This window comes from Apteryx rowi, unplaced genomic scaffold, assembly GCF_003343035.1.
Source record: "Apteryx rowi isolate R43461 unplaced genomic scaffold, aptRow1 scaffold_41, whole genome shotgun sequence".
NCBI lineage: Eukaryota > Metazoa > Chordata > Aves > Apterygiformes > Apterygidae > Apteryx > Apteryx rowi.
The window spans coordinates 2,651,507-2,674,783 of NW_020450621.1; the positions used below are offsets into that span (position 1 = coordinate 2,651,507).

Sequence of the window (23,277 nt, forward strand, 5' to 3'; positions counted from 1 at the left end):
CTGGAATGATAAAACTGCAGTGGGAGATGTTATTCTTGGGCAGTGAGAAATTTTAGAAAATGCGTTAATAAATATTAAAGCTAGAAAATATTAACTTTCCGCTCAACTTGTGGAACCAACTTGGCATTCATTCAGCAGTTTCTTCTAAAAGAACAAATGATTTGTGCTGTCCTAGATAATCTTGATTTTTGTGAGCATATGGAATTGCCTGTTGAAGTGCCTGAGTGTCTATTAGCCACCCCTGGAAACAGGTCAGGGACAGAAAGTTGCGCTTTTTTCTAGTTTACGCTCCCAACTGGGTGTAAGGTATGTCTGACTTCTGGAGTTCTGTTTTTTGGTCCCAGCAGGAGACAAAAGCTGTTTCTGATGGGACTTTTGCTGCCTTTTGCTCCTACCTGAAAAACAATGGAATATGGCCTTTTTTAGAACATTCTCTTAACATTTGTGCTGTCATACTCCCACTGCTGTTGCCTACTGCCAGCTTTTATTTTTTTTTCGATTGCAGGCTTTCCCCTTCCCTTTTTTGGAGTTTCTGTACACCATGCAAAACACGAGAGATGGTTTGTAACCATTCCTGCATTCTTGTCAGGAATATGGTCAACATTCTGATTCTTATTTTCGTTCCCACTTTTAATTCAACTAAAAAAACCTTCTTCTATTCTGCTACAATCATTCCACCGTGTGCAGGTGTGTGTTATCCTGTAAGTAGGATTTCCTGTTGCTGACATCCACTTGCAGAAAGTAGGTATGCAGACGTCCTTCACAAGGAGCATCAGTCAGCCGCGACGCAACCCGATACAGTTTGAACATTGGTCTGTGTCTGCGCAGTGGGCAGGAGGCTCGCTGGTGGTGTTCCCGTTTTTGAATAAGTTGGTACAACGGGTTCAAAGTACAACTGTCTCCGTTTTTAACACTTTCGGTATGAAAGCACCTCATACTTTTTTTAAATATATTATTAAAGTGTAGTCTAAAAGCTGCCAGCAGTACAGTCCACAGGTCTCTGGTTTAGCTAGCTGTGGTAATATGCAGTGGCATCTGCCTGCTTTGAAAGACTTGAATTCATGTCCCTCAAACTTTCTATTTATGAGCTAATTAAAATAGCAATATTTTGCTGAGACCAGGCCTTTTTTAGCTATTTAGCTCTTTTAGATGCTTTGTGTCTGTACAAGCATAGCTTTTTGATCTGATTTAAATTGGGGCCGCCATGCGGAAGAGTGGTCTCGGATCTCCCTCTTGCCAGGACGAGTCTTTTTTACAGTTATGTAGTGAAATGTCAGAGGGGAACTGATTCAGCTGAGCACAAATCAGATCAAAAAAYGGTTTGAGCCAGGTCACTTCTGCTCGTGTCTTGACTGTTATGCTGATGACACTAGTGCTGGCACAGTGAGGGGCAAGGGGACAGGGCGTCATTGCCCCTTCAACAGCAGCTTGTCTTTATTTTGGCTGCGTACCCAAGTCGTTAGGCTCCCTGGCAGCATGCGCTGATCTAAATCCAGACTACTGCATTTCTGTCTCTCTCCTCCCCTCGGCAGTCCTGTCCTGTCTGCAGTGAAACTTGTATTTCTGCTGTTGTGCAGCAAGCCTGTCCAGGGGTTTGATGTGGGTGACCATGAACTCTCTTTCAAATCTGGGTTCATCCAGGCAATGTAATAGGGGAAAACATAGGTCACTGGCTTTTTTTTTTTTTTTTTTTTTTTGCATGTTAGCTAGCTAAGGCTTGAGATTCTGCTTCAATATGAATTGTTATGCAAAAGCTTTATGGACCTAGCTCATTACATAGGTAGGTTGTCCAGTTTTATGTAGTCTTCAAATCTCTGCTGTAGTTCACAATTCAGTTTAGCAATAGCTTTTCTGGACCCATCTAGAAACCATGCAGAGTATCGTTTACCTTACTCTGCTTCTCAGAAATAGTCATGGATGCACTGAGGTTGCATGTATGGATACGTATCTGCTTCAAACCTATAGAGCATCTTGGGGAAACAGTTTTGTAGCAACCTAAAACTGTCTGTTCATCTTGCTGGTACTGAACTCTGTATCCTGGAAAGAAGATCATAACTTTGCCAATGTCTCCCTTTTTCTGGTCCTTCAAAGGCTCATGTTCAAGGAGGAGTGTGTGTGKGGGGGAAGGGCGAATGAAAAGGAGTCTAACATTTAGGCCCAAGCTTTACACTCAAAGTTCTCTTCCTCCCTCCCCCCGACAGATAACTGGTAAGGGTTTAAATTATTAATAAATTTGAGTTTGCGAAAGGTGACTGTGTTCTTTTGGAGCAAGTGACAAATAAGTAAAGTCTAAATGCCATTAGTAAGATTTTTGTGATGCAGATTTATGAAAAATGTTGAATTTATTGACAGCTCTGGATGCAGTAGGGGTTGGAGAGCAACTTTAACCGAAACATTAAAAAAAAAAAATCTTTTCACAGGCATATTTGAATGCTTTGATTATAAAACTTTTAATATATAGTGTATGATGATGAATTATATCTTGTAAAGATCCTGTAATTATGAAATGCCTCTTGCAGGAAGTAATTGTCCTTTCAAAGATCAGGAGCGCAGTAGTGGGTGTCAGAGTGCTGAGCTGCACCGTATTGCGGAGTTCAGCTCTCTTCAGTATTTCCCTGAGCATCTTTTTGGCAAGTCTCTAATGAATAAGCTAAATTATGGAAGTGTTAAGGCTTGCATGTAAAGAAGTAAAGAATGCAGCTGCAGAGGAAAGCCCTTGTTTGCTGGGGAGGTTCTTGCTGTATCCAAGTATCTGGTCATTAGCGTTTTGTTCTAGAAGCTGTTTTCCTTCTTGCTTAAAACTTAAACAAGTATTTGTGAAAAGTATCTGTTAAAAGTAACAAGTATCTGTTAAAATTCTGTATCTGAAGTATCTGGGAGAGGTGTGTTCAGAACATAAGATGCTGGGCCAGCTTTGTCCAAAAATATGGTTAAAAATATTACTGTAGGTTATTATTACATTTAATCAAAATTTGGGTTTCATTGTATGATATGGCAGAACTTTCATAAATGTCTAAGCTGTTTTTTGTTTAGGGGAGAAAAAGGAAAAACAAAAACAATTAAGGCATCTTACTAAAAATAGTTTCAGAGAGCCCTTAGAACTGGTAAGCTGAAAAACGAARTTTTCTAAATATCCTTTTAAAGGAAACTGCCCTCTAAACTGGAGAACAATAGGAACAAAACTATAACCATATCCATTTTTCTTTCTCTTTTGCAGACCGTGAGGACCAATCAATTCTCTGCACGTAAGTAAACAAAACACTTTTTTTCAGTTGGGCATTTTTGGAAGTTTGTGTGAAAGGGTAAGGTCTCGGGTTACTGAGGTCTCCGATACAGCTATAGCAGTCAGTTCTCAATATTCAAGCTTTGGTAGCTGCCTGTCAAAGAGTGTGAAATGCTATTTAATGTGGAGAGATGTTGATCCCTTTAATAGTGTAATTCACCTTATTGAAGGTTTTAGAGGGTATGTGCCACTTAAGAAATGTAGTTTAAAAAATGTCAATCAAAAGATCTGAATTAGAAAGGAAGTCTTTAAAACATGTGAATTTGTCTGAAATGCTCTATTGTAACTACTCAATGTGTAGTGCCTGAGGAGGACACAAATCAAAAGCTACAGCCTAGAAACCCTGCTGAGCAGCAGCATAACTTTGGATCTGCTTCAAACAGGAAAACTCTGAACAAGCTGACACTAAGATTTCTTTTGCACCTACAGTTTTGCTTTGTGTGTGCCTGAATTTGCCCCATCCAGGAGCAGACCGACATCTAGCTCTAGCTTAGACTTCACTGGGATGCAGAAATGAAGTCATGTGGTGGTATAGTCAGAGGAGTAAAAATGCACATTGAGGCTTACGACCCCACTGAGTTAATGTCCTTGGGATTCTGTTAAAAGGGATGATCCAGTTTCTTTCCGTCTCCCGCATAGGGTATATGTTTCTGCTGATTCTCTTGTGCCGGCACTGGGGCTTGTCTGCCATCATGGTGAGCCAGTTCGGGGAGTTAAGATGGCAGAAAACCAACTTTGCCAAAAACCAAATTGCTTTTCATCAGTTTAGTTCTCTGGATTGGCTCTCTGTCTGTTCAAATGCATACTGGTGCAAAGGATGAGGTGTGACTATGAGGAAGGGGAGCAGAAGGGGAAATACCAGTCTTAGTAGCAGGCTGGTGATTAGACTAGTTCGCCTGTGTTGTGAAACCATGCCTTGTTTCAATTCTGAAACTGCTTGCCGTTAGCAGTCTTGGATGTAGTTTGTGCTCAATTATCTGAGCAAGAGAAGGGAAGAAGTGGTAGCTTGAATGTTTTTTGACTTGATTGTGATCAGCTGACCATACTGTATGCCAGTGCATACCAACTGCATTGAGACCATAATTTGTGAGGATGCCTGCTTCCTGAAATAGCTTGATGGTTAGATTAATTGCTGGGAAGAGACCGGGGTTTAATTTCCTCCTTGACATGAAGGGATTCAAATCTTCATTTCCAACTTCCTGCAAGAGTGGCTTAACTTTTAGACTGTAGACTAGACTGAAGAAGGATCCTTTCTAGCTATCCTTTTTTGAACTATGGAAACCAGGAATACTAGGTTCACAGGGCCAGAGAACACTAAAGCAGGAAGCAAATACAATTTTGTAGCTAAGAAAAAAGTTTCCCCCAGGTAATACAGGCTCATTGAGGGCTCTGGTGCCTGTTCTTAGTCATCACATGAAAACAGAAGTCCTACTATTTAATGTGCAATGTACAAAACAGACCTCAAAGCAGGATAGGATACCAGAACAAAGTGAAATGCTTTGTTCTTCATGTGTTTGTGGATGCTTCTATGGTATGCACCAGCCTCAGGTGAATTTTTTTTTTTAAGTAGCTTTGTCTTGTGCCCATACRTGTACCTTGCATTCCTTTGCATGGTCAGCAGAGACCACAAAGGCTGGAATGGCAGTGCTACAGCATTTAGTGAGTGTCTGATCTGTTCATTCTTAAATTGGAAAACCTTTAAGCACTTTTCTCCTCAACTCTTTTACTACTTCAGCTGTAAAATCACAATAAGCTTTTGATCCATCTGGACCAAATACACAATTGAACTCTGATTTATATCTAGTACAGTACATACTTCAACATGAAATGTGTGGAACTTGTGATAGTCTGGGTGAGGGGTTGTTTTCTTTTTTGTTTTTTGTTTCTTTTCTTTTGAAGATAATGATACTGTCAGTAGCATAGTTCCGTGCCTTAGCTGGATACTTAGTAAGTTGCTTGGTGCGCATCCTTCTGCAGAAACAAGCTTRCTTCCAGATTGGTGGTGGTGGGGTGGGGAGTGGATGCAGTTTCTTAAGCTCAGACCTGAGGAGAACGCAACTATATCCAGTACTGAAGTCTGGAAATTCTGGGGACTGCTCTGGATGCAGTCACAAGTTAAGATCCTCAGAACCATCTCTTCTGTTGGACATGTAAAAAGTTTGGTGACAAAATCTGTCGTTCCCTCTGAAGTTTCAAAACCTAGTACTAAGAAGCAGTGAGCGGTACATCTCAGAAGGACTTCAACACTGGCGTCATATCACAAAACTAAGTATTGGAACCATTAATACCATGACACTGGACAAGTTTTGCTATGTGTAATTCAGTGTCTTGCTTGTACCGATGTTAAAGGCTGCACCTAGCAGAATATGACRGAGTCTTAATGAAGCTTAGATTCTGAGCAACAATTTCCCAGGTTCTATTGATTGTTTGCTACTTTAACTTGCATTAAGTACCTACACAGCAGCATAAAGAAAATCAAAATTAAGAAAGGGCAATGGCACTTAAGATGGCTTACAAGTAAGTACGAATCTCTCCAGTATATTGTGGGCAGATCTGTGTGCTCAGATCTGTGTGCTCAGCCTTATGTATAGGGCTTTGTATCTCCAAACTAGAACTGTGGGTCAAAGAACATCCAGTCAAGTTCTTATCTTTTGAGATACTTGATGTGCTAGATGCTAGACTYCAAGGTGGTTCTGTGCTCTTGAAGTTGAATGCCACAACTCCATCACGGCCCAGTAGACCTTGCAAATGGCATCTAACCACCAGTGCCATTTTGATGCTGCCTACAAAAAGAGACAGTGGGGGTTACTAGACTTTTGTTCAGAATATTACTTTTCTTTTGAAATACATTTGTCTTATGCTGCTTTCTAGATCAATGTCCAATTTGGGAAGAAGTACCAGCAGGACTAAGCTTATGTTTCCCTTCACATATCTTTTGAAGAAATGGATTATAAAGACAGTTGCCCACTGCAGTACTATCCCTAAGGTTGTTTTCCCCATGCGCTTTATAGGAGAGCTGTATTCTTTTGTCAGATTTGCATTATAATCTCATTACTTGACTGGTCAGCTGGGATGTTAAATGACTTTCATGAACTTGCTTGTGTAGCAGACCAGAAGGAAGTCTAATACATTTTGCTCAAGGGTGGGTCAGTGTCTAGGACTCCTCTCTGACCACAGAAGCAGAAATGCAACAAAAGGCCAGCTGTATGTGTTTTTTCCTTCCATGCCACTGGTTTTACAGGTCTTAGAATAAGGCAGGAGTAAATAAGGTTGAAGGAATGTGTCTTAATTGTGCTGGAGGTGGTTTCAGGAACTGCTTTGGCAATTCAGACTTGAGACATCTGTTTCTCCTCCCAGAACTGTATCTCAGAATCTGGATCACCCGATTAAGCCCAATTTAAAGACTTTCAGCTCTGGATGGTGCTCTATTAAAGAACACTTTCTTTGGTCTGAGTGATTCTAGCCAGGCAAAAGGAAAATGTCCCTTGACATGTGCTCTCAGATGAGTGGACAACTGTGGTGTGCCTGTCATTCTCTTCTCTCCCATTGCCTTGATTGTCTTTATATATGTCCTGGAGATGGGTCTCTCCCATAGCCAGGTGGACCTTCACCAAGCTAGCATCTTTGCCTATCTCTCCCTAGCTCTTCTTGATCAAGTTTCCTGGGTTTTCACCTTCAACAGCCTTTACAGTAGGGGGCCACAYGAGCTCTCAAGTAATGGTATTTGAACAATGTATTATCAGGTGTGACTTGAACCTGTGAACTGCAGCCTCCTTTTCTTCACAATAACTGGGAGTGCTGCTTTCACTGACATTCTTTGCTGTAAGACTAGTGGTATTTCGAGCCTTTAGGTTTGGTTTCAGCTCTTCAAAGAGTGTCTCTGCGCTCTTTCCAAATTCCTTCTTTGATTAAGTTTTAACTTAATCAAGGAACTAACCACCTGATATTCTTACCCTAGGCATGAAAGTGTGCAACTTGAATCTAGACTTGAGACTGTTCCATTGTCTTCACTGGTCCAGAACTTTAGGAAATCCCAATCTTTATTTCCACTCTAAGGAAGTTTAATGACTCCCAAATATCTTCATGCAGTCGCTGTTCAAATAAATAGCTAGCTGTGTTCAGGTCTGTCATGAAATTGAAAAGGTAATGTTTAGGGTATTTTCTAACATAGTTCAAACCACTTTGTAGCTTCATTAAAGTGTCTTATCATAGCTATCTATGTAGACACTTGGAGGTCTGTTCATACTTTGCTTCAGGAATAACAGTGAGAATTCTGCGGGGGAATAACCTGTATTTCATTGAAATATCAATATGGCAGATACAGGCATTCAACTAAATGCTCTGTGGAAAAAGCTATACTATCAGATGGTTCTTCAAGTGTGCTTTCATCATATCATGTTGTTTTGAAGATGGTGGGATTACTTGAAGGTTTCCTGTCCGAACTGAATCACCAGCTGAGAATCTGTGAGGAGTTTGGGGTCTGACATCCCCCAAAGAGTAGGCGTCTTGTGTAAACTCATGAGTTTGAATTAGTAGTTTTTTCTCAAACTCAAGCTTAACACCAGAAGGGAAGAAAGCCCTGCTGCTTTCTCTGGATGCTTCTTACCATCTCAGCAGAGCATCATGTCCTTCACCTAATGTAAAAGTTGATTCTTCAGGAGGGTATTGCTCAAATGGCCAACTGATTGTGACTGTCATTCATTTCTCTAATGCAGACTTGATGACTTGATGTCATCAATGCTCTTGGTGTAGAAATGAGAGATCTCAGAACAAAAAAAACCACCCTTCTGTTGCTTCCCCTCTTCTTTCCCCCATGTCCAGTCTCCATCATTTAAGGAACTAAACAGACAATTTTATCCGTTGAAAGCAGCATTTCAGAAGAGGCTCGTGTTCAGGGCTTTATTCTGAGTCAATGGCATATAATCTTATGAATATTTATGCACTGACTTCCTTATTTTTATTCCGGTCTGTTTATTATTTGTTTCATTGATTCCCTGGCCTCAAACACTTCTGTTCTTAATAAATTGGCTAGTACTTGAACCCTAGGAACAAAGTTGGTAGGAGCAAMTTTGAGTTTTGATAAAAATTATTGKTTTTCTCAGAGTGGACTAAAAGCCGGTTTCCCATGTCCAAAAGGACTGTTATTTTCTGTGATTTAATCCTGGCTTGCTCAGGAAGTGATGGTTTCTTGTTTTTTTTTTTCCTTTGGCCTTTGACTAATTAAATAACTCAAATATATGCACAGGCCCATACTTGCCAAGCACAATTCCTGAACACACTAGCCAGTTTATCAAACCCTGGTGAAGGCCACAGATCTGAGACACTATGTTACAATAGGTTTAATAAAAAATAATTATCTGCACTGAAAAGTGACACCTTGGTAATGCTACCACTGAGGGGAATAGGGTGCAGTGTAAGTTCATGCCTTTCTGGGCGAACGAGACTCCGCATAGGTGACAGACCTGTCATAAAGCATACCTGCCAATTGAAAATCACAGTACATTAGTCACTAGGAAACTAGACTACTTATTTTTTTTTATTCCAGTGGTCATGAAATAATTGAGCTACTCTCCTCTTTTGCGGCACAATAACTCTTTGGAGATCCTTTAGTTACTAATCTATCTTTGTTTCCTCTACTTCTCTGTTCTGAAAAGCTTTAGAGGGTTTTAGGGAGCACTTGTTGCTTGATTAATGATGAGATGGAATGAGCCGAATGACCAATAATTGTAGTCACTACTACTTTGCTTTCCAGTTGTATGGTTTATTCTTGGCATGGTAACCACTAACAAAGGGTTAGTAAAGGTGCTACAGCTCTCTTGCTTTGTAGTTTGTTTAAATTTAAGAACTTAATGAACTAAACTTGTTTGGCAAGCTACACTTAACTGATTTTCATCTAATCATGCCCCCTTGGTTGGAGTGCAAAAATAAATTATTTAGGATTTTCTGACTGTAAATTCCTAGTTTGTTAAACAGCAAGAAAAATACATGTAGTTCCAGCAACTGCATTGTTCTTACTAACTTTGAAAGTACGCTTTAAGTCTATATAGACCCAGCATCCATAAGAAATCAATTACAGAAAAGTGGTGCTAATTTTACAATGTGCATACACTGAACTGAAAAAAAACTTATATGAAGTAAGGCATAAAAACTTAATGAGAAGTTCTGCAGACTTTTTTCTTTTTGAGTAGCTGCAGCTGCTGGAGCTAGTATGGTAAGTTTTCTTGTTTTCCTTCGATTATTACTGCATATTAATGTTAGAGTGTGCCAGGCTGCTCTAGGCAGATGACCAAGATGAAGAAACTTCTGTTACGGTATACTAGGAATCGGAGAAATATTCTAATCTCTATAAGACTTGTTATCTTTAGCTGCAAGGCATCTTTGGAAATTMAAATATGAAAATGTGCTGTACTGCACTTTTTTAAGGTAATGTTCTAAATTTGAGAATCTTACCACAAGCCTATGGTATTCTCAAAACTGAGACTCGGCTTGATAAACAGTCGTTTAGCAGATGCTTGCAGCCATACAAGGATATCTAATCTGAATTGGCTTCAGTAGGAGTGGTGGGTTGTGGAGGGAATAGAGGCTGCTTATGAAAGGACAACAGCAGCAAATACCAAGCATTTTTGTATACAACCTCTGGCTAGAGTCCAGCTTCTAACATTCCCTAGACAACTGGTGCGAGAAGATGTGAAGCATCTAAAGTGAAATAAAGGAGCTATAAGCAGCCTTGTAAATAGTAAATCCAATTAATGTTTTTTTTTTTTGTGCTAGTCCAAACTATCAGTTATAGTTCTTTGCAGAAAATTAGGCAAGTAATTAAGACATCCTTTTAATTACAGGTCTTGAGTCTAAATATCTGTTGTTTGTTTATAATTGGCAGAAGATCTACCCAGTTGCGTCTGAGAATAACTCCGTTCTGTTCTTCGCAACCAGTCTTGTGAGAAGGACAAGAGACTATTGTTGGGATTGTTACTTGTGCGGTTACTTTCTCCTACAAACAATTTAAGCGCATACTTTCACGTTTTGCTTCCTGATGTGAGGGACCCCTTTGTATGAAACAAGGCATTTCTGGCCACAGGGCTTCGGAGTGGTAGGCCGGGATTCCTGTGTCTTGTGAAATCGGTCACTGAGGAGAATTTGCAAAGGGCAGGTGCCAAGGTGCTGTTGCCGCTCTTCCTTCTGCAGTGTGTTTAGCTGCTAGAAGGACTCTCTGCTTCCAGATAAACTTCTCATCCCAGGGGTTGTTGCTGATCAGGAATGACGAAAATAAGTTGACTGAAACCCCTAAGGCAGGAGGAAGGTTCACATGTCTGATCCAGACTTCCAGCATGGGAAATGTTGGCTTGTACGGTTAGTTTATCAGTATTTTAAATCASTGAAAGACGATCTTCAAACAGTTAGCCTTGTCCATCCCATTGCAGAACCAGAATGACCACCCTAATTTCAGATGCTTACGTTCACAGATAACTGTGTGCTTGTAGCAGTGATTCTGTGCATGGGTAGCAAGATGAGGAGAAAAAAAGAAAAAACTTTATTTGAATTTAAAAGTTTTTTTGTAGACCTGTGGTTTTTATACATCTCTGCCTTATGTGGGTCACAGCACTACATTTTGTAGGTCCTGTATATGTCCCTGATCTGCTAATGAAATTAATGGTTAGCTGGGGTAGCTAGCGGGGCACAAGTTGCTTACTGAAGTCCCACTCCAAGGATTTGAAACTAATGTGACTTTTCTGAATGTCAGAAATCCATTTGCGGCTTCAGAAAGATGTTGTGTTCTTGCCTTTTTCTGCTGTGCTGGCAGTGCCATAAATGTCGCAAGAAGATGCATAGATGCTTCCAAACTACTTGTCAATAAGACAAACAGCTGGTTTGCTCCTGTTTTCCACTAAAACAGTGCCATCTTAGAACATGTCTTTCGCAGACAGGAGTTGGACCTGGTATGCCATTATGTGGGAAGAGCATGCTGCTCTACTGGAAGCCAGAAGACCTGGCTTCTGTTCCTCGTTGCTGTTTGCTCTGTGACCTGCAAGTCGCCTCCCACTATGTTGCTTTTGCCTGTTTCCTAGATTGTAATCTGCTGAGCAAAGGAAATAACCTAAATCTTACATAGAAGTAAAAGGTAAAGTAGCTTGGGGGGGGGACAAAAAATTGCAACTGGTTGAGAAGTCAGTCACTAATTTTTTGCTAACCAAATTGTTTCTGAGATAAATTTGCCTGAAGAGTACTTTCTTTTATTGAAAATGACACTATAGCTTTACATCCAGGGAGTTTAAAACCAAGTAAAAACTTCAAAGTGCTGCTTTGCTAGCTAAGGATTTCCTATTTTAAATGTGCTTACAGAAGGTACTTAAAATTAAGCCAAAGCAGCAACTTTCCTGCTCTGGGGAAAAGCACTTTAATTCTAGATATTGCATAAATTTACAAGTAGTTCTGTGACTTTCTTTGAACCGTCTTTGTAACGGTTTGCAAGAGACAGATCCTTCAATTGATAAAGTAACTTTCTTGCATCCAGTTTAAGGCTATTTCTAAAGATCCTTTGCCTACTTGGAAGATTCGCCCTGATGTGCTGTTTGCAGAGCCCATAGCTGGTGTTGCTATAGGATTTGAATTCAGTCTCCTGGAGTTTTGTTTCTGCTAGTAGTGGAAATGAGACTGAAATAGAAGAGGTGAAGTTGTGACCCTACTGAAGTCATTAGCAAAGCTGCCACTGACTGAAGTAAGGCTGGGTCCCAGCCAAGGGTTTTAGTTGTTTAATTTATGGTAACACATTAATTGAGCTGTATTAAAGCATTTTTTTAAAAAAAAAAAAAGTTAATCTTTAGCTTTGTGATACCCCTTCCATTTCATAAATATTGTACATAGTGTTACTGAAAGTTTACCTTTTTTGGGCAGTTTGATAGTGGTAGAAGATTAATTTATTTTTATAGTTCATRTGTTTGCTCCCCTGGAAAAGAGCTCAAGTATGCAGAGGTCCTTGTTTCTATAAATGAAAAGGACTTTATCCTAAATCTTCTAATTCTTTTAGAGTATATGGCAGCAGAGCTATCTAACACTGTATCCTGCAGGAAATATTTGGCATACTTGTAAGCTCCAGGGAGAGGAGAACTAGGATGATAACATGCATTAGTATTGCTTTTTGAATGAGAACTTACATAAAGACTTTCTCTTAAAAAAAAAAAAAAAATCACTATCGGATTTAAGGGATTTTCTACCAAAAGGAATGTATTGCAAGCTTTTGACCTTCCTGTGCTTTATGAAGCTTTACTGGTGCGTGTTCCAGAAAAGCCTGTTGATTAGTGGACTCTTCTGAAACTGTGCTTTCATTTGGAAAGTTAACATCTGGACTGTATTTGTAGTATTTTCTTTTTGCCAGAAGAGTAGCTTTTCATCATTTAAAATTTAACAAAACCTTGTTTCTGTAATTTGACCGAAAAGATTATTTACTTTGTTTTAAAGGTACAACTAATGATGTCCACCCAAGCTCTAAAGACAATAAGAACAAATTGCACTGTCTTATAACTGTTTTGGTGGAGGTTTTTTTGTTTTGTTTTTTGTTCTCTTCCCTCTTACCTTCTGGAATAATTTTAGAATTAGGCAGGCTTTAAAATACATTTAGAAACAGGCGAACCTGCTAGAAAAAACAACAAACTGGGAAGCAGGAATTGGTATCTGAGATCTATTCTCTGCTTAACAATCTTCACACTTGTTTACTATAGTTTCATGAGTGGTGACTCTGTACCAGGTAGAGAAATGTGACTTTTCATTAAGAGTTAAAAAGTGCGCACTCCACTTGTAGCGGTTCCAAAGTACACACAATTTCTGTGTTGTGTATTGATGATACCTCTGATCTTTGCAAAAAACAAACCCAGTTATCCATTTGCTAATTCTCAAAGTAATCTTCTTTGCAATCAGCTCTTTAGGTAGTATCTTTCCAAGTTGGTGTTTTTTTTGTTTGTTTTTTGTGTGTGCAGCAAACTGCTGGTGTAGTCGAGTTTCAAGGCACCTAGCTTCTTTATTATCCTAAAACTTTTAGGAGATGATTAGTGATGATTAGATGATTTAGTGACTTCTAATCTCTTTCATACTATGTATTTTCAAATGATGATTGTTTTATGAGAAAAACAGAATTAAAATAGTTCTGGACAGGATGATGCAGTTGTTGCTTCTGAGCAGCACACTTCATCGATACCATCAGGGGCCTTGATTGATTCTCTAATATTGCAGACCACAATTTGGTAACTGAGGCCATGGCAAGTATCCCATAGCTTGTCTGCAGAACCATTTGGTTTAGTGTTCTCAATTAAAACTCTTCTCCCACGAAGCCTAGGGGCTAAGAGTGTTCTGTCAGGCCAAACAGATCAGCCTTTTCATCTGAAGTGTGTAACCAGCTTTTGTAGGCTCTTGTTAATCTTCCGTAATGAATTTGCTAAGCTACTATGAATGAGCTTTTTCAGTCCACATCATTTCTTGTTTGTGTGTGTAGATACATGCACGTGTATGCACACACTCCCATCTCTTAGCAAAAGCTCATCTCTGCTAGTGCAGTTGTCCTGTATGATTTCCATTGTTTTAGAGGGTTGGAAGGTAAGAAAAAAACAGATTTTTTTCTTAAAAATTCCATTCTCCCTGAAAATCTGGGATAACATCCTTCCTATATATGCAAAGCTAACACTTCAGCTGCTCTACTGTCCCCTTTTTGCAAATGTTAAGTGTAACATGAGGATAGGGGTGTTTCTAAGCTACCTATCTGATCAGGAAGCGTGGGTTTGGAGGTGCTAAATACCTAAGCAAATGCAGGGTAGGTATAAAACTGGGATATACAGTGTAGTAGAGGAAGATATTTATGAAGACTCCAAGAGAGTACAGGACTGACAAGTATATATTCTAGGTGCTTGCAAATTTTTCTAGTTAAGATATTTATAATGGAAATGTTAATTTACTGAGGAGAACTTGAGCATAAAGTAGTTGATAGTTTCCAAACCTTAACTTCTGAGCAACTGTTGAATGATGGAAGTATTCTCACCCTTTCCCTGCAACTCGAGGTAATAAAATCCTTTCTCGTTTCATGCACCTCATAAGTGCTAGTGGCAGTCCCTGTCTCACTTGAAGTGRAATCTTTTTGCAGCAGTTACTGCTGTTAAATTATGGATAAGTTGAACTTGGTAATCTCTCTGAAATGTGGAATTATCCTAACATTTGATCTAGATTAAAACTGTAGCATCATTTCTGACTGATGTGATGTGAACTTGGTCTGACTTCTTGCCTGTACTATCCTTAGTAAGGAACTCRCTTATCCTGAGTAAGTGCTTAGAGTCTCGTAGGTAAATCTTGCAAYAGATTTCATTTTTAAGACACAGACAGATGTAAAGCAGAATGCAAGTTATGCATGCACTGTCTTTATTGATCTGTGTACTGTACTGCTTTGCAGCAATAAACATGATTTTCTTAAAATGAATGGAAGTAGCCCTGTGGTCATATATATTTGAATCTAGCTAAGAATCTGAGATGAGCAGCATAAAGGATCTGTATATTTAAAATGTGTTTTACTGTGCTTTCAAACTGACTTCTAAATATATGGGATGTTTCCATCAACTTGGTAGTTCTCATAACTGGGTCCTGGAATATGAAATCTGTTAAAATAGTACTACATGTATATCTGCACTCTGAAAAATCTGTCCCTGGCCTTGATCAGGACAAAGAGACAGAGTCCATTTCTCGTTACTTGAAGTAGCGCAAGAATTCAGGCATACAGTCAAAAGCTTTTAATCCACCTAATGTTACATATTGTATCAAGAGTTAAAAGCTAAGGAGATCATCTGGATGAGGAAAATATTTTAAACAAATACCTTTTAGTTCTGTGCAACACTACTTTTGGTTTCAGATGGTTAGTGGAGTTCTGTTTGTTTAGTCTAAGCTATAAATGGAGTGAAATGAGGTAGTTGTAAAGAAATGACTGATATGTTGTTGAAAACTAAATTTGAGGAAAATGTCTGAAATGTTTTGCAGAGGTGAATCTGGTGCTGGGAAGACAGAAAACACTAAGAAGGTTATCCAGTACCTTGCTCATGTTGCTTCCTCCCATAAGGGAAGAAAGGACCATAATATTCCTGTAAGTTGGGCTTTTTTCTTTTATTTATTTTTTTTTTTGAAAAATACTATCTTTGCTAAAAAGTTGTTGCTTTTAAACTTTCTATTAAAAATCAGACGTAATGTTATTCCTGTAATTTGACTCAACTATTATTGTCTCTTCTGTAGTGGCTGAAATGAGTAATTGCATCAAATATTCCAGATAATGTGAGCTGTTTAACTTCCTCTGTAAAATCAAAAATTTTATGCAAAACCTGGAACTAGAAACAGTATCAAAACTTTCTGAAGCTGTAAACCKCAGTCTAGTCTTTCTAAGTATATATGCTGCGGTCTGTGTGCTGCAGGTTGTCCGTGTGCATTAGTTACAGGTGTTATAAGGAAGTTCTTGAGGTGGAGGGTGTGTAGCCATCCCCCATGGAGGTATTAGATGTATCTTCATGGCATTGTATCGTTGTTAGGAAAATATGTGGCTTTGGAGAGTGCTATTTAGAGAGTCATAACCAATTAAACTTGGTTTTCTGTAGTTTTTGATTTATGAATATTCTTGGCTGTACCACTGTGCAGTCTTGAACGCAGCATTTTTTTTTTGATTCCTACGTGTGTTAAATTGTCTATGGTTTATTGAGGGGAGTATTCAGTGTGGGTACATACCAAATACTCTTAAATATACTATTGATATTTGAAATACTTTGGGCTGAAAGACTTCTGGAAGTCTCTAGTTCAGCCTCTCTTCAAAACAGGGCTCTCTTCAAANCTCTCTTCAAAACAGGGCTCTCTTCAAAGTTAGATTAGGTTGCTGAAGACCTTGTCCAGCGGAGCTTTAAAAATTTTTAAGGATGGAGATTCTGCTGTCTCTCTAGGAACCTGTTTCATGTGTAACCACTTGAAGCCCTATTATTGGTTGTTTCAAAAATACTGACTATTTCTTTGGCCTTTCCCATGCTGTGTTTCCACGAGCACTTTATGCCAGCACAGTTGATCAAAGAAACATCCTTTTTTTTTTTTTTTTTTTTTTTTTTTTTTTTTTCAGCATAACGATTCCTGTGGCCACTCGCTGGGCTTGGAAACTGATTAAAACTAGTCATTTAAAAAAGTCAGTCTAGCTTTTCCTTGAGCAAGCTTCCTCTGTTCTGTTTATCATGTGGCTGCATGACTGGCATGAGAGGAAGAGATGACAGAAGAAGGGGACAGTGGGGGTGGAAAAGTTGGTGAGGATGAGTTGGATGATTAAAAAGGATGAGTTGTCCTTTCTAATGCAGAGTTGACTTACTCCATTTAAATCATTGATGGAACTACAGTTTCGTTCTCTTCTTATCAGTGTAACCAAATGGATGGTGGTGGTAATCTCAAAAGAGTTTTGAAGATGACTGTAGCGAGCTGCTTCATGAACTATTATTGTCTGTCATGACAGATTGTGGAGAAGAGTCTTTATTCTTTGCAAAACATGGCTCACCTTCAGTAAAGATTGGGATGGTGACCTGAATGAAAGTTAGTTACTTTGATCATGTTCTTCATTCACTGCACTGCCATAATAAGCACTGGATTAAGTGAATATTTATGAAAATGCAGGATATTTGTGTAAGCAAAGTTGTTTTGAAAATAAAATGAGTCTCACTCAAAAGTTAAGCATCAGAATTGGTTATATGTGCAATCCTAATTCATTCCTGTGTCCATATGCATTTAAAAAAAACCTAAAACAAAAAAACCCCTGTCTCCATAATGGCTTCTGTAGGATCTTTGCCTTATCCTGTGCCTAGAGAAGATGCTAAATAGTGCTAGTCATGATTTTATTTTCATCCGTCCTGTTATAAGTGATAATCAGTCGCATACGTATTACTGAAAGTTTTCTGAATGCAGCATGGATTTTTGTTTTACGGAATAGTTTTACACTGATGAATAAGTAATAAAATTTTCACAGTGCTGTTCCCTAGTCTAGGGTAAACTATGCCTGCTATGCCAGATAGATAAAGATAGCAGTAAAACTATTACAGAAACCTGGTTTGACACCTCAGGCCGTCCCCAAAGTAGTAGTGATATTCTGCCATGTAAGGCAGTCAGCTGCAGCTCTTCTGTATGAACGAACGCTCACCAAGCATGTTCCTCAGAAGTACTGATTGTGAAACCCTTGGCTGGTGTGAGGAGCATCACGTAGGAAAGGAACTCCATGCATCCCTTGGAGAACGCGGTTGTCATGTTCAGCATTCAGCTACTTTATCTGTGAGACTCTTCTTTCTGGACAGTCCTCTCTGTTTTTATTCATACTGGTTAGTGACTGCATTCCTACAGATGAATCCCGAGAAATCCTTGGCATGTGACACTTCCACAGGGGTCCTGCGGGAAATGGAGTTAATCACTGTATGTGGCTACAATGTGTTGAATTACAGTTGAACAACCAGCATTTCTACTACTTCTACTAGCATTTCTTAATTTTAGAGTGTTTAAATCTCTAGACACACTGTCTTATTTTCTACATAATCTGAAAGAATGTTAAAGGTATTGTCTTGGAAACCACACTAGAAAGTGTCAGTAGGTGATGATGGTTTAAAAATATATATATATAGACAAGAAAAGAGAATCATTATTAATTACAGGACTTGTCAGAGCTAAGCGGGACTAATGTAGTCTCTTAAACTAGGAATAGAGGCTAGGCTTTCTAAAGCCACATAAGAGAGGGGAGGGAGATGTACCCACACCTAGTTATAAGCCTAGGCTGATCTGAAGATCTAAGGTGGGGGTGAAAGTGAGACTGAATCCTTGCCTGTGGCATGCTTAGTTGATCTTCAGGACTGGCGTGTGTACATCTTTGGAAACTTTAGCTTCACATCCAACAAATTTGAGCTCTAAAAAAAAAAAAAACCCAAAACTTTTGAGGGGAGGGTGCAGTTGTAACAAAATTTGCAAGTAAATTGGAACATTCTGCCTACACAATTGTCTTGGCCTGTTGTTAACCGTGGCATGTGTGGACCACCCTTACAAGATCATCGACCTGCTTCGCCTTGGGGATCTCCAACCAGAAGTGACCCACACTGCTGCCTGTTGTTCATGTTAACTATCTCATGCTCCTAGGCTGCACATAGCACCGCCTTTGCTATCAGTTACTCTTATATTGGCTCAGGAAGTATGGAGAACAAAAATGGATATTTAGAATAACAAGACAGCAAGAGAACAAGGGCAGGTAACTGTTAAGTGTGGGGAGGAGGCTAATGTGGCTGGAGAGGGTTTGGGGCAAATTAAGCAGAAGATGAGGAGAATTCTTCCAGCCTGTTTAGCTTTGTGCCTAATCAGTCTCCTATGTACTGAGTGATGTGGGAATGAGAGAAAAGAATGAAATCATTATGTATCATAATGTATATGTTACAGAGCTGCTTTAATATGGTTAAGTAGCAAGCCTGAATTCTGACTCTGGTTCTGTTTTATTTTACAAATTTAGTGTTTTCAGATGGGGAGAGAGGTCGATGCAAAATAAAAAAAAATAATAATAACCCCCCCCACACACATACATATCTCTTTTTCAAAGAAAAGTGCCACTTGTCATTCCTTGCCCAAGGACTGCCATTAATTGCATGTTTTGCAGGCTAAATGAAGTTGGGGGATTATCTTAACTGCAGTGCTAGATTGGATATACCTGGATGCTATTCATGGTCAAACATATGAAATCAGAAGATATTTACAGCCATGGTAGTATATAAAATAGTTAAGTTTGTAAATAACTGCATTCATCCACCACTGCTTGCTCCATGTCCAGTCATCTGGTACTGTCTAGCTCTGGTTCAGACGGAAGGAATTAAAGTGTTTTGTTCATCTTTCTCCTCTCCCCAATGCTTCCCCCTAACCCCCCCCCCCAAAAAAAAAGAAAAGTGTCTGTATATGTATTTGTAGCTGAAATGCTAAACTGTTTAATTCTCTCTATTAACAAATTTCAAAAGAAATTTAGTTGAAGAGCTGCAGGTTTTGAAGTACAGGATCTTGACCAGCCCAGACCGCAGCTCCCCTTAGGTAGGATTTTCCAGATGAGCTTCAACTGCTCTAACTTAAATGCAGAGAAATTAAATGTTTGTCTGATTATGCTAGGCTCTGTTTCTAGTGAGAATAGAAATAGGCACCCCCCCCCCCCAAATGGCAGTTCATCTTGCCTAAAGATAAGCAAATGAAATGCCTTTTAGGTGTACCTATATTCCTCCACTGGTTACAGGAGGAGTGATTAGCTCACACTGAAACATTTTTTTTAGATGCCTGAGCTGTTTGCCAAGAAGGTGTGATTCAGCTGTGCTAAATTCAAATTGCTTAGCTTAATGAGCAAACCTTTGCCAGCTGCTTTAGAGATCTGTGTCAAAATCTGTAGTTCCTCACTGTGAAACTGTTTTAGTGTTTTAGAAATAATAGACATAGAGCAAGCCTGCATCTAGCTTGGTATGAAAGTCTCTTGGTGCGTGTGTTTTACAGTATGTTCTCCTTAGGCTTTATGATATGAAGCTTAGAATTAGAAAAAATTGCAGACTGAGTGAAGAATTTAATAATGGAATTGAAAAACTAAGTGTTTCTGCAGACACAGCCCAAAGCTGAGTGTGTGTGTGTGGTGGTTTATTTTATTACACTCATGTTTGGTTTTCCCTTCTTTCTGGAAAAATTTAAATGTCTTCCAGTTTCTTAAGACTTTGTTTCTTTGCATTTGGAAGATGACTCTTAAAAATAAATAAATACAATAAAACTTCTGTCTTGAGATTGTAGGTTTTGTATTTGCTAAACACCTGAAATGTACAGTACAGAAAGAAAGCCCTAACTCCTTAAGGATTTCTTTCCTCTTAGGTTCTTTCATAACATTCTAGATTTTTAAGGAATACTAATCATCTTAGCCATTCAAAAACACCTTGCAGTGGCTAAGGCTGTGGTGAAAAAACTATTTAATGGTGTGTTTTTCTTTTCTTTTAATTGCTTGGCAAAACTATGGAAAGCAGTGCATAACTAATTGTACTATTACTCTTTTCCCTTGCTGCTCAAGGTCCATCTATCATCTTCTGTTTCATTTGGGATTAGTTCTGTGCATAAACACAGGTTTTAGCATTTTGCGCATGCAATGAAAAGTGAATAACCTTCTACAATTACTTTAAACCATTTCTATGGAGTAAGAATATAGTTGAACTAAACCTACTGACATTAATAATTTGGATGTAACTTGCAGCTGGAATGCTTGCTTGCTAACATATGCGTTTGTTTGTTTGCAATGAACAGCCCGAATCACCTAAACCCGTGAAACATCAGGCAAGTGTTTCTCTTTATGCTTCTAAAGTTATATAGGTGAACTTACATATTTTTCCTTTTTTCTGTCAGTTTGTCTGTATTTATAACAGGTGGGCAAGCTTGTGCAGGTATAAAGCTAATAAATTTGGTAAAAGCTTACCTGGCTTTGTTGAAAAGAATGAACTAATGAACAGATTACCYGTTCCTCAGCATTGCAAAGCACTTACCACGTTAAAGTGGTGTTCCCCTGTCCTGAAGCGAAAGCTTCACCTTCTCGCTGGCTAAGTTCTCCAGCTTGCTCTGTGTGCTTGGTTAATGTGCTGCCGAGAGGGTGCAGAACATCTTGTTAATATTAAACAAAGCACTAAATAAATGATACGGATCAAGGGGAAACTACCACGTTCTTCTGAGTAACGTATGGTTTTGCCTGGATGTTTTTATAGCTGCTCAGATAACCTGATAAAGACTTTCTTCTCAACTGTGTAAGGCTTGGGCATAACCAGTCAGCTGAAATCTATCGCTTCCTGTTACTTTCGAAGATAGATGGGATAAACAACATGGCACCTATTCAGTTTTGCTGCCTGGATGAATGCTTTCTGATTTGAGCTTCAGCTGCTCGTATTTCTCAGGCTGGCTGGAGCTGACATGCAGATAACACTGTCCATTCCCTAATCCCCCTCTTTCCATGGGAAGCAGTAGTTAACCTGTAGTAGGTATTGCAGTACTGCCGGTGGGGCTGTCTGTGGAGCCTACTCCGTTTCTGAAGGAGCRTAAAGAGGAGGGTTAGATGGAAGTGGAGGGTAAGACTGTGGAAAAGAATAAACAGTTGCTGCCACATGTTATACAAGATGCACGTTCCGCTGTCTAACCTGAGATGGTAAGTGATGCCTTTTGTCATGGACATGAGCTCTTAAATAAAGAAAAAAAATGTCCCAAACGTCCCATACGATGTAGCCAAAGTCTGGTAACTTAAGAAGCTGCCGCAAGTTAGCTTAGCCAATTGTATTCTTTCCCTTACATTTTCTGCGAGCTTGGATGTAATGCGAATTAACTTGCAATGGGGGAGGCTTTAAGTCTGGTTTGTTGGAGGCAAAGAGAAGTCGCACGGGCAGTTGCGATGCCTCTGCTGGTGTGTGGTAACTTATTAAACCTCTGTAACCCAATCATGCGTCTGAGCCCATGGTCTCGTTTTCAGAACTTACAGACATTCTTAGTGTTTAACCTAATCCTCCCTCCCTGCAAACCTCCATCAATTCTAAGGGTTTTTTAACTGAAGTATTTCTCTGTTCCAAAAATAGATTGACCAGTGTCTAGTTTAACTTTTTGCTTCAATTTAGTGTGCCAAGGTTGAAATAAACCATTTGTTAGCAAACACTTTAAAAGTATCGGTAGAAACGTGCTAACCCAGAAATGTCGATATTGCATAAACCGTAATCATTAACATTTGTTTCAATGTCATTTTGAACTACAGAGTGGATCCCTGTTGTATGTGAGTAGCATGTAGTTTCCCCCCTTGCCTCACACAGGCTTCACAACGAACCAAGTCACTGGGATGCTGGTTTTTCTGAAACTGAGACAATCTGTCCTTATCTTAATGTTGCCCTGCATGACCTATTGCATGACTTCACTTTTTCCACAATATTTAGACACTGCTTTTTCCAAGTTCGGTTTAGATACCTATGTAGGAGATATGTCTATAGGCCAAATTTACTCTTTCCAAAACACTGAACACTTCTAAAAAGGATAATTGCTTTTTGAATATAAAGTAGCTTATCTAAAATCGGAACTACTAAATCCATTTTAATGCTTACACCAGCTTTTTTTTTTAAAAAAAAAAAGCTGTTTTATATTCTGTGAGAGGTTTACTCTCTCTGTGATAATTACAAAAAGTCTGCTTGCTAATGAAAAGCCTAGAGGCTTGCTAGGCTGTGATCACTTTGTTTTATCTCACTGTTTTCACCCCCATCTGAGGACCCAACTGAATGCTTTCTTCAGATCCTCATTAAAATGAGCTAGTAAGGACTTTCTGCATTCAGTCGGAGAATTAGAGTAAAATTATTTTAAAATACATTGCAGAAGTTCCAGTACACAAGACCAAATTCATTCTGTAGCTCTAGTACACCGAAACACTTCAAAGCATGAACAGAGTGTGCCCACAGTGAAATGCTTTCGAGTGGCGCAGTAATGTTCTGTAGTTGAGTCAAATTTTGAAGCCGGTGTGCTTTCTTTTCCAGAATAGCTAGAATTTGAAATGTAAGCTGTGAAATGCTTGCTGTGCTTAGCATACGTAATGTGGCTTATTTCAAGCTGTGCAGAGCGTGGTAAGCAAGCTTCTCCTTTTTATACCTGGTGTCTTAACTGGAACTGGAATAGMGTGGTCTGGGAGAGGGGAACGGGAAGAATAGTGTGATCAAGTGCTTTTCCACTATCTGATGTGTTTTGCAGAAAACTTTTAGAATATAAACTGCACACATGCATACAGTGGCTATAAGAGTGATCTAGTTCTTCTACAACTGTGGATTTTCTTTATTGATTTAAAAGTGTTCCTGAGAACTGTAATGTTGGCAGACCTACCATATGGTGCTTAGGCACTGTGGCTTGAGTAGTGTTTAGTGTGCTCTGGGCTGAGACTAACAGATTTTTTTTAATATTATTATTATTTTTAGTTA

The 23,277-nt window shown here is 39.1% G+C and overlaps 1 protein-coding gene across 1 annotated transcript in view; it reads left to right on the forward strand.

Moving 5' to 3' along the window:
* The window catches only part of MYH10 (myosin heavy chain 10), a 105,771-nt gene that overhangs the window by 32,773 nt on the left and 49,721 nt on the right, over nt 1-23,277 (forward strand). Inside the window, exons 3-4 of the mRNA XM_026075687.1 lie at nt 3,218-3,245; nt 15,290-15,392. Of these exons, the coding sequence (XP_025931472.1) occupies nt 3,218-3,245; nt 15,290-15,392 (131 nt within the window). The remainder of the gene's footprint in view (nt 1-3,217; nt 3,246-15,289; nt 15,393-23,277) is intronic.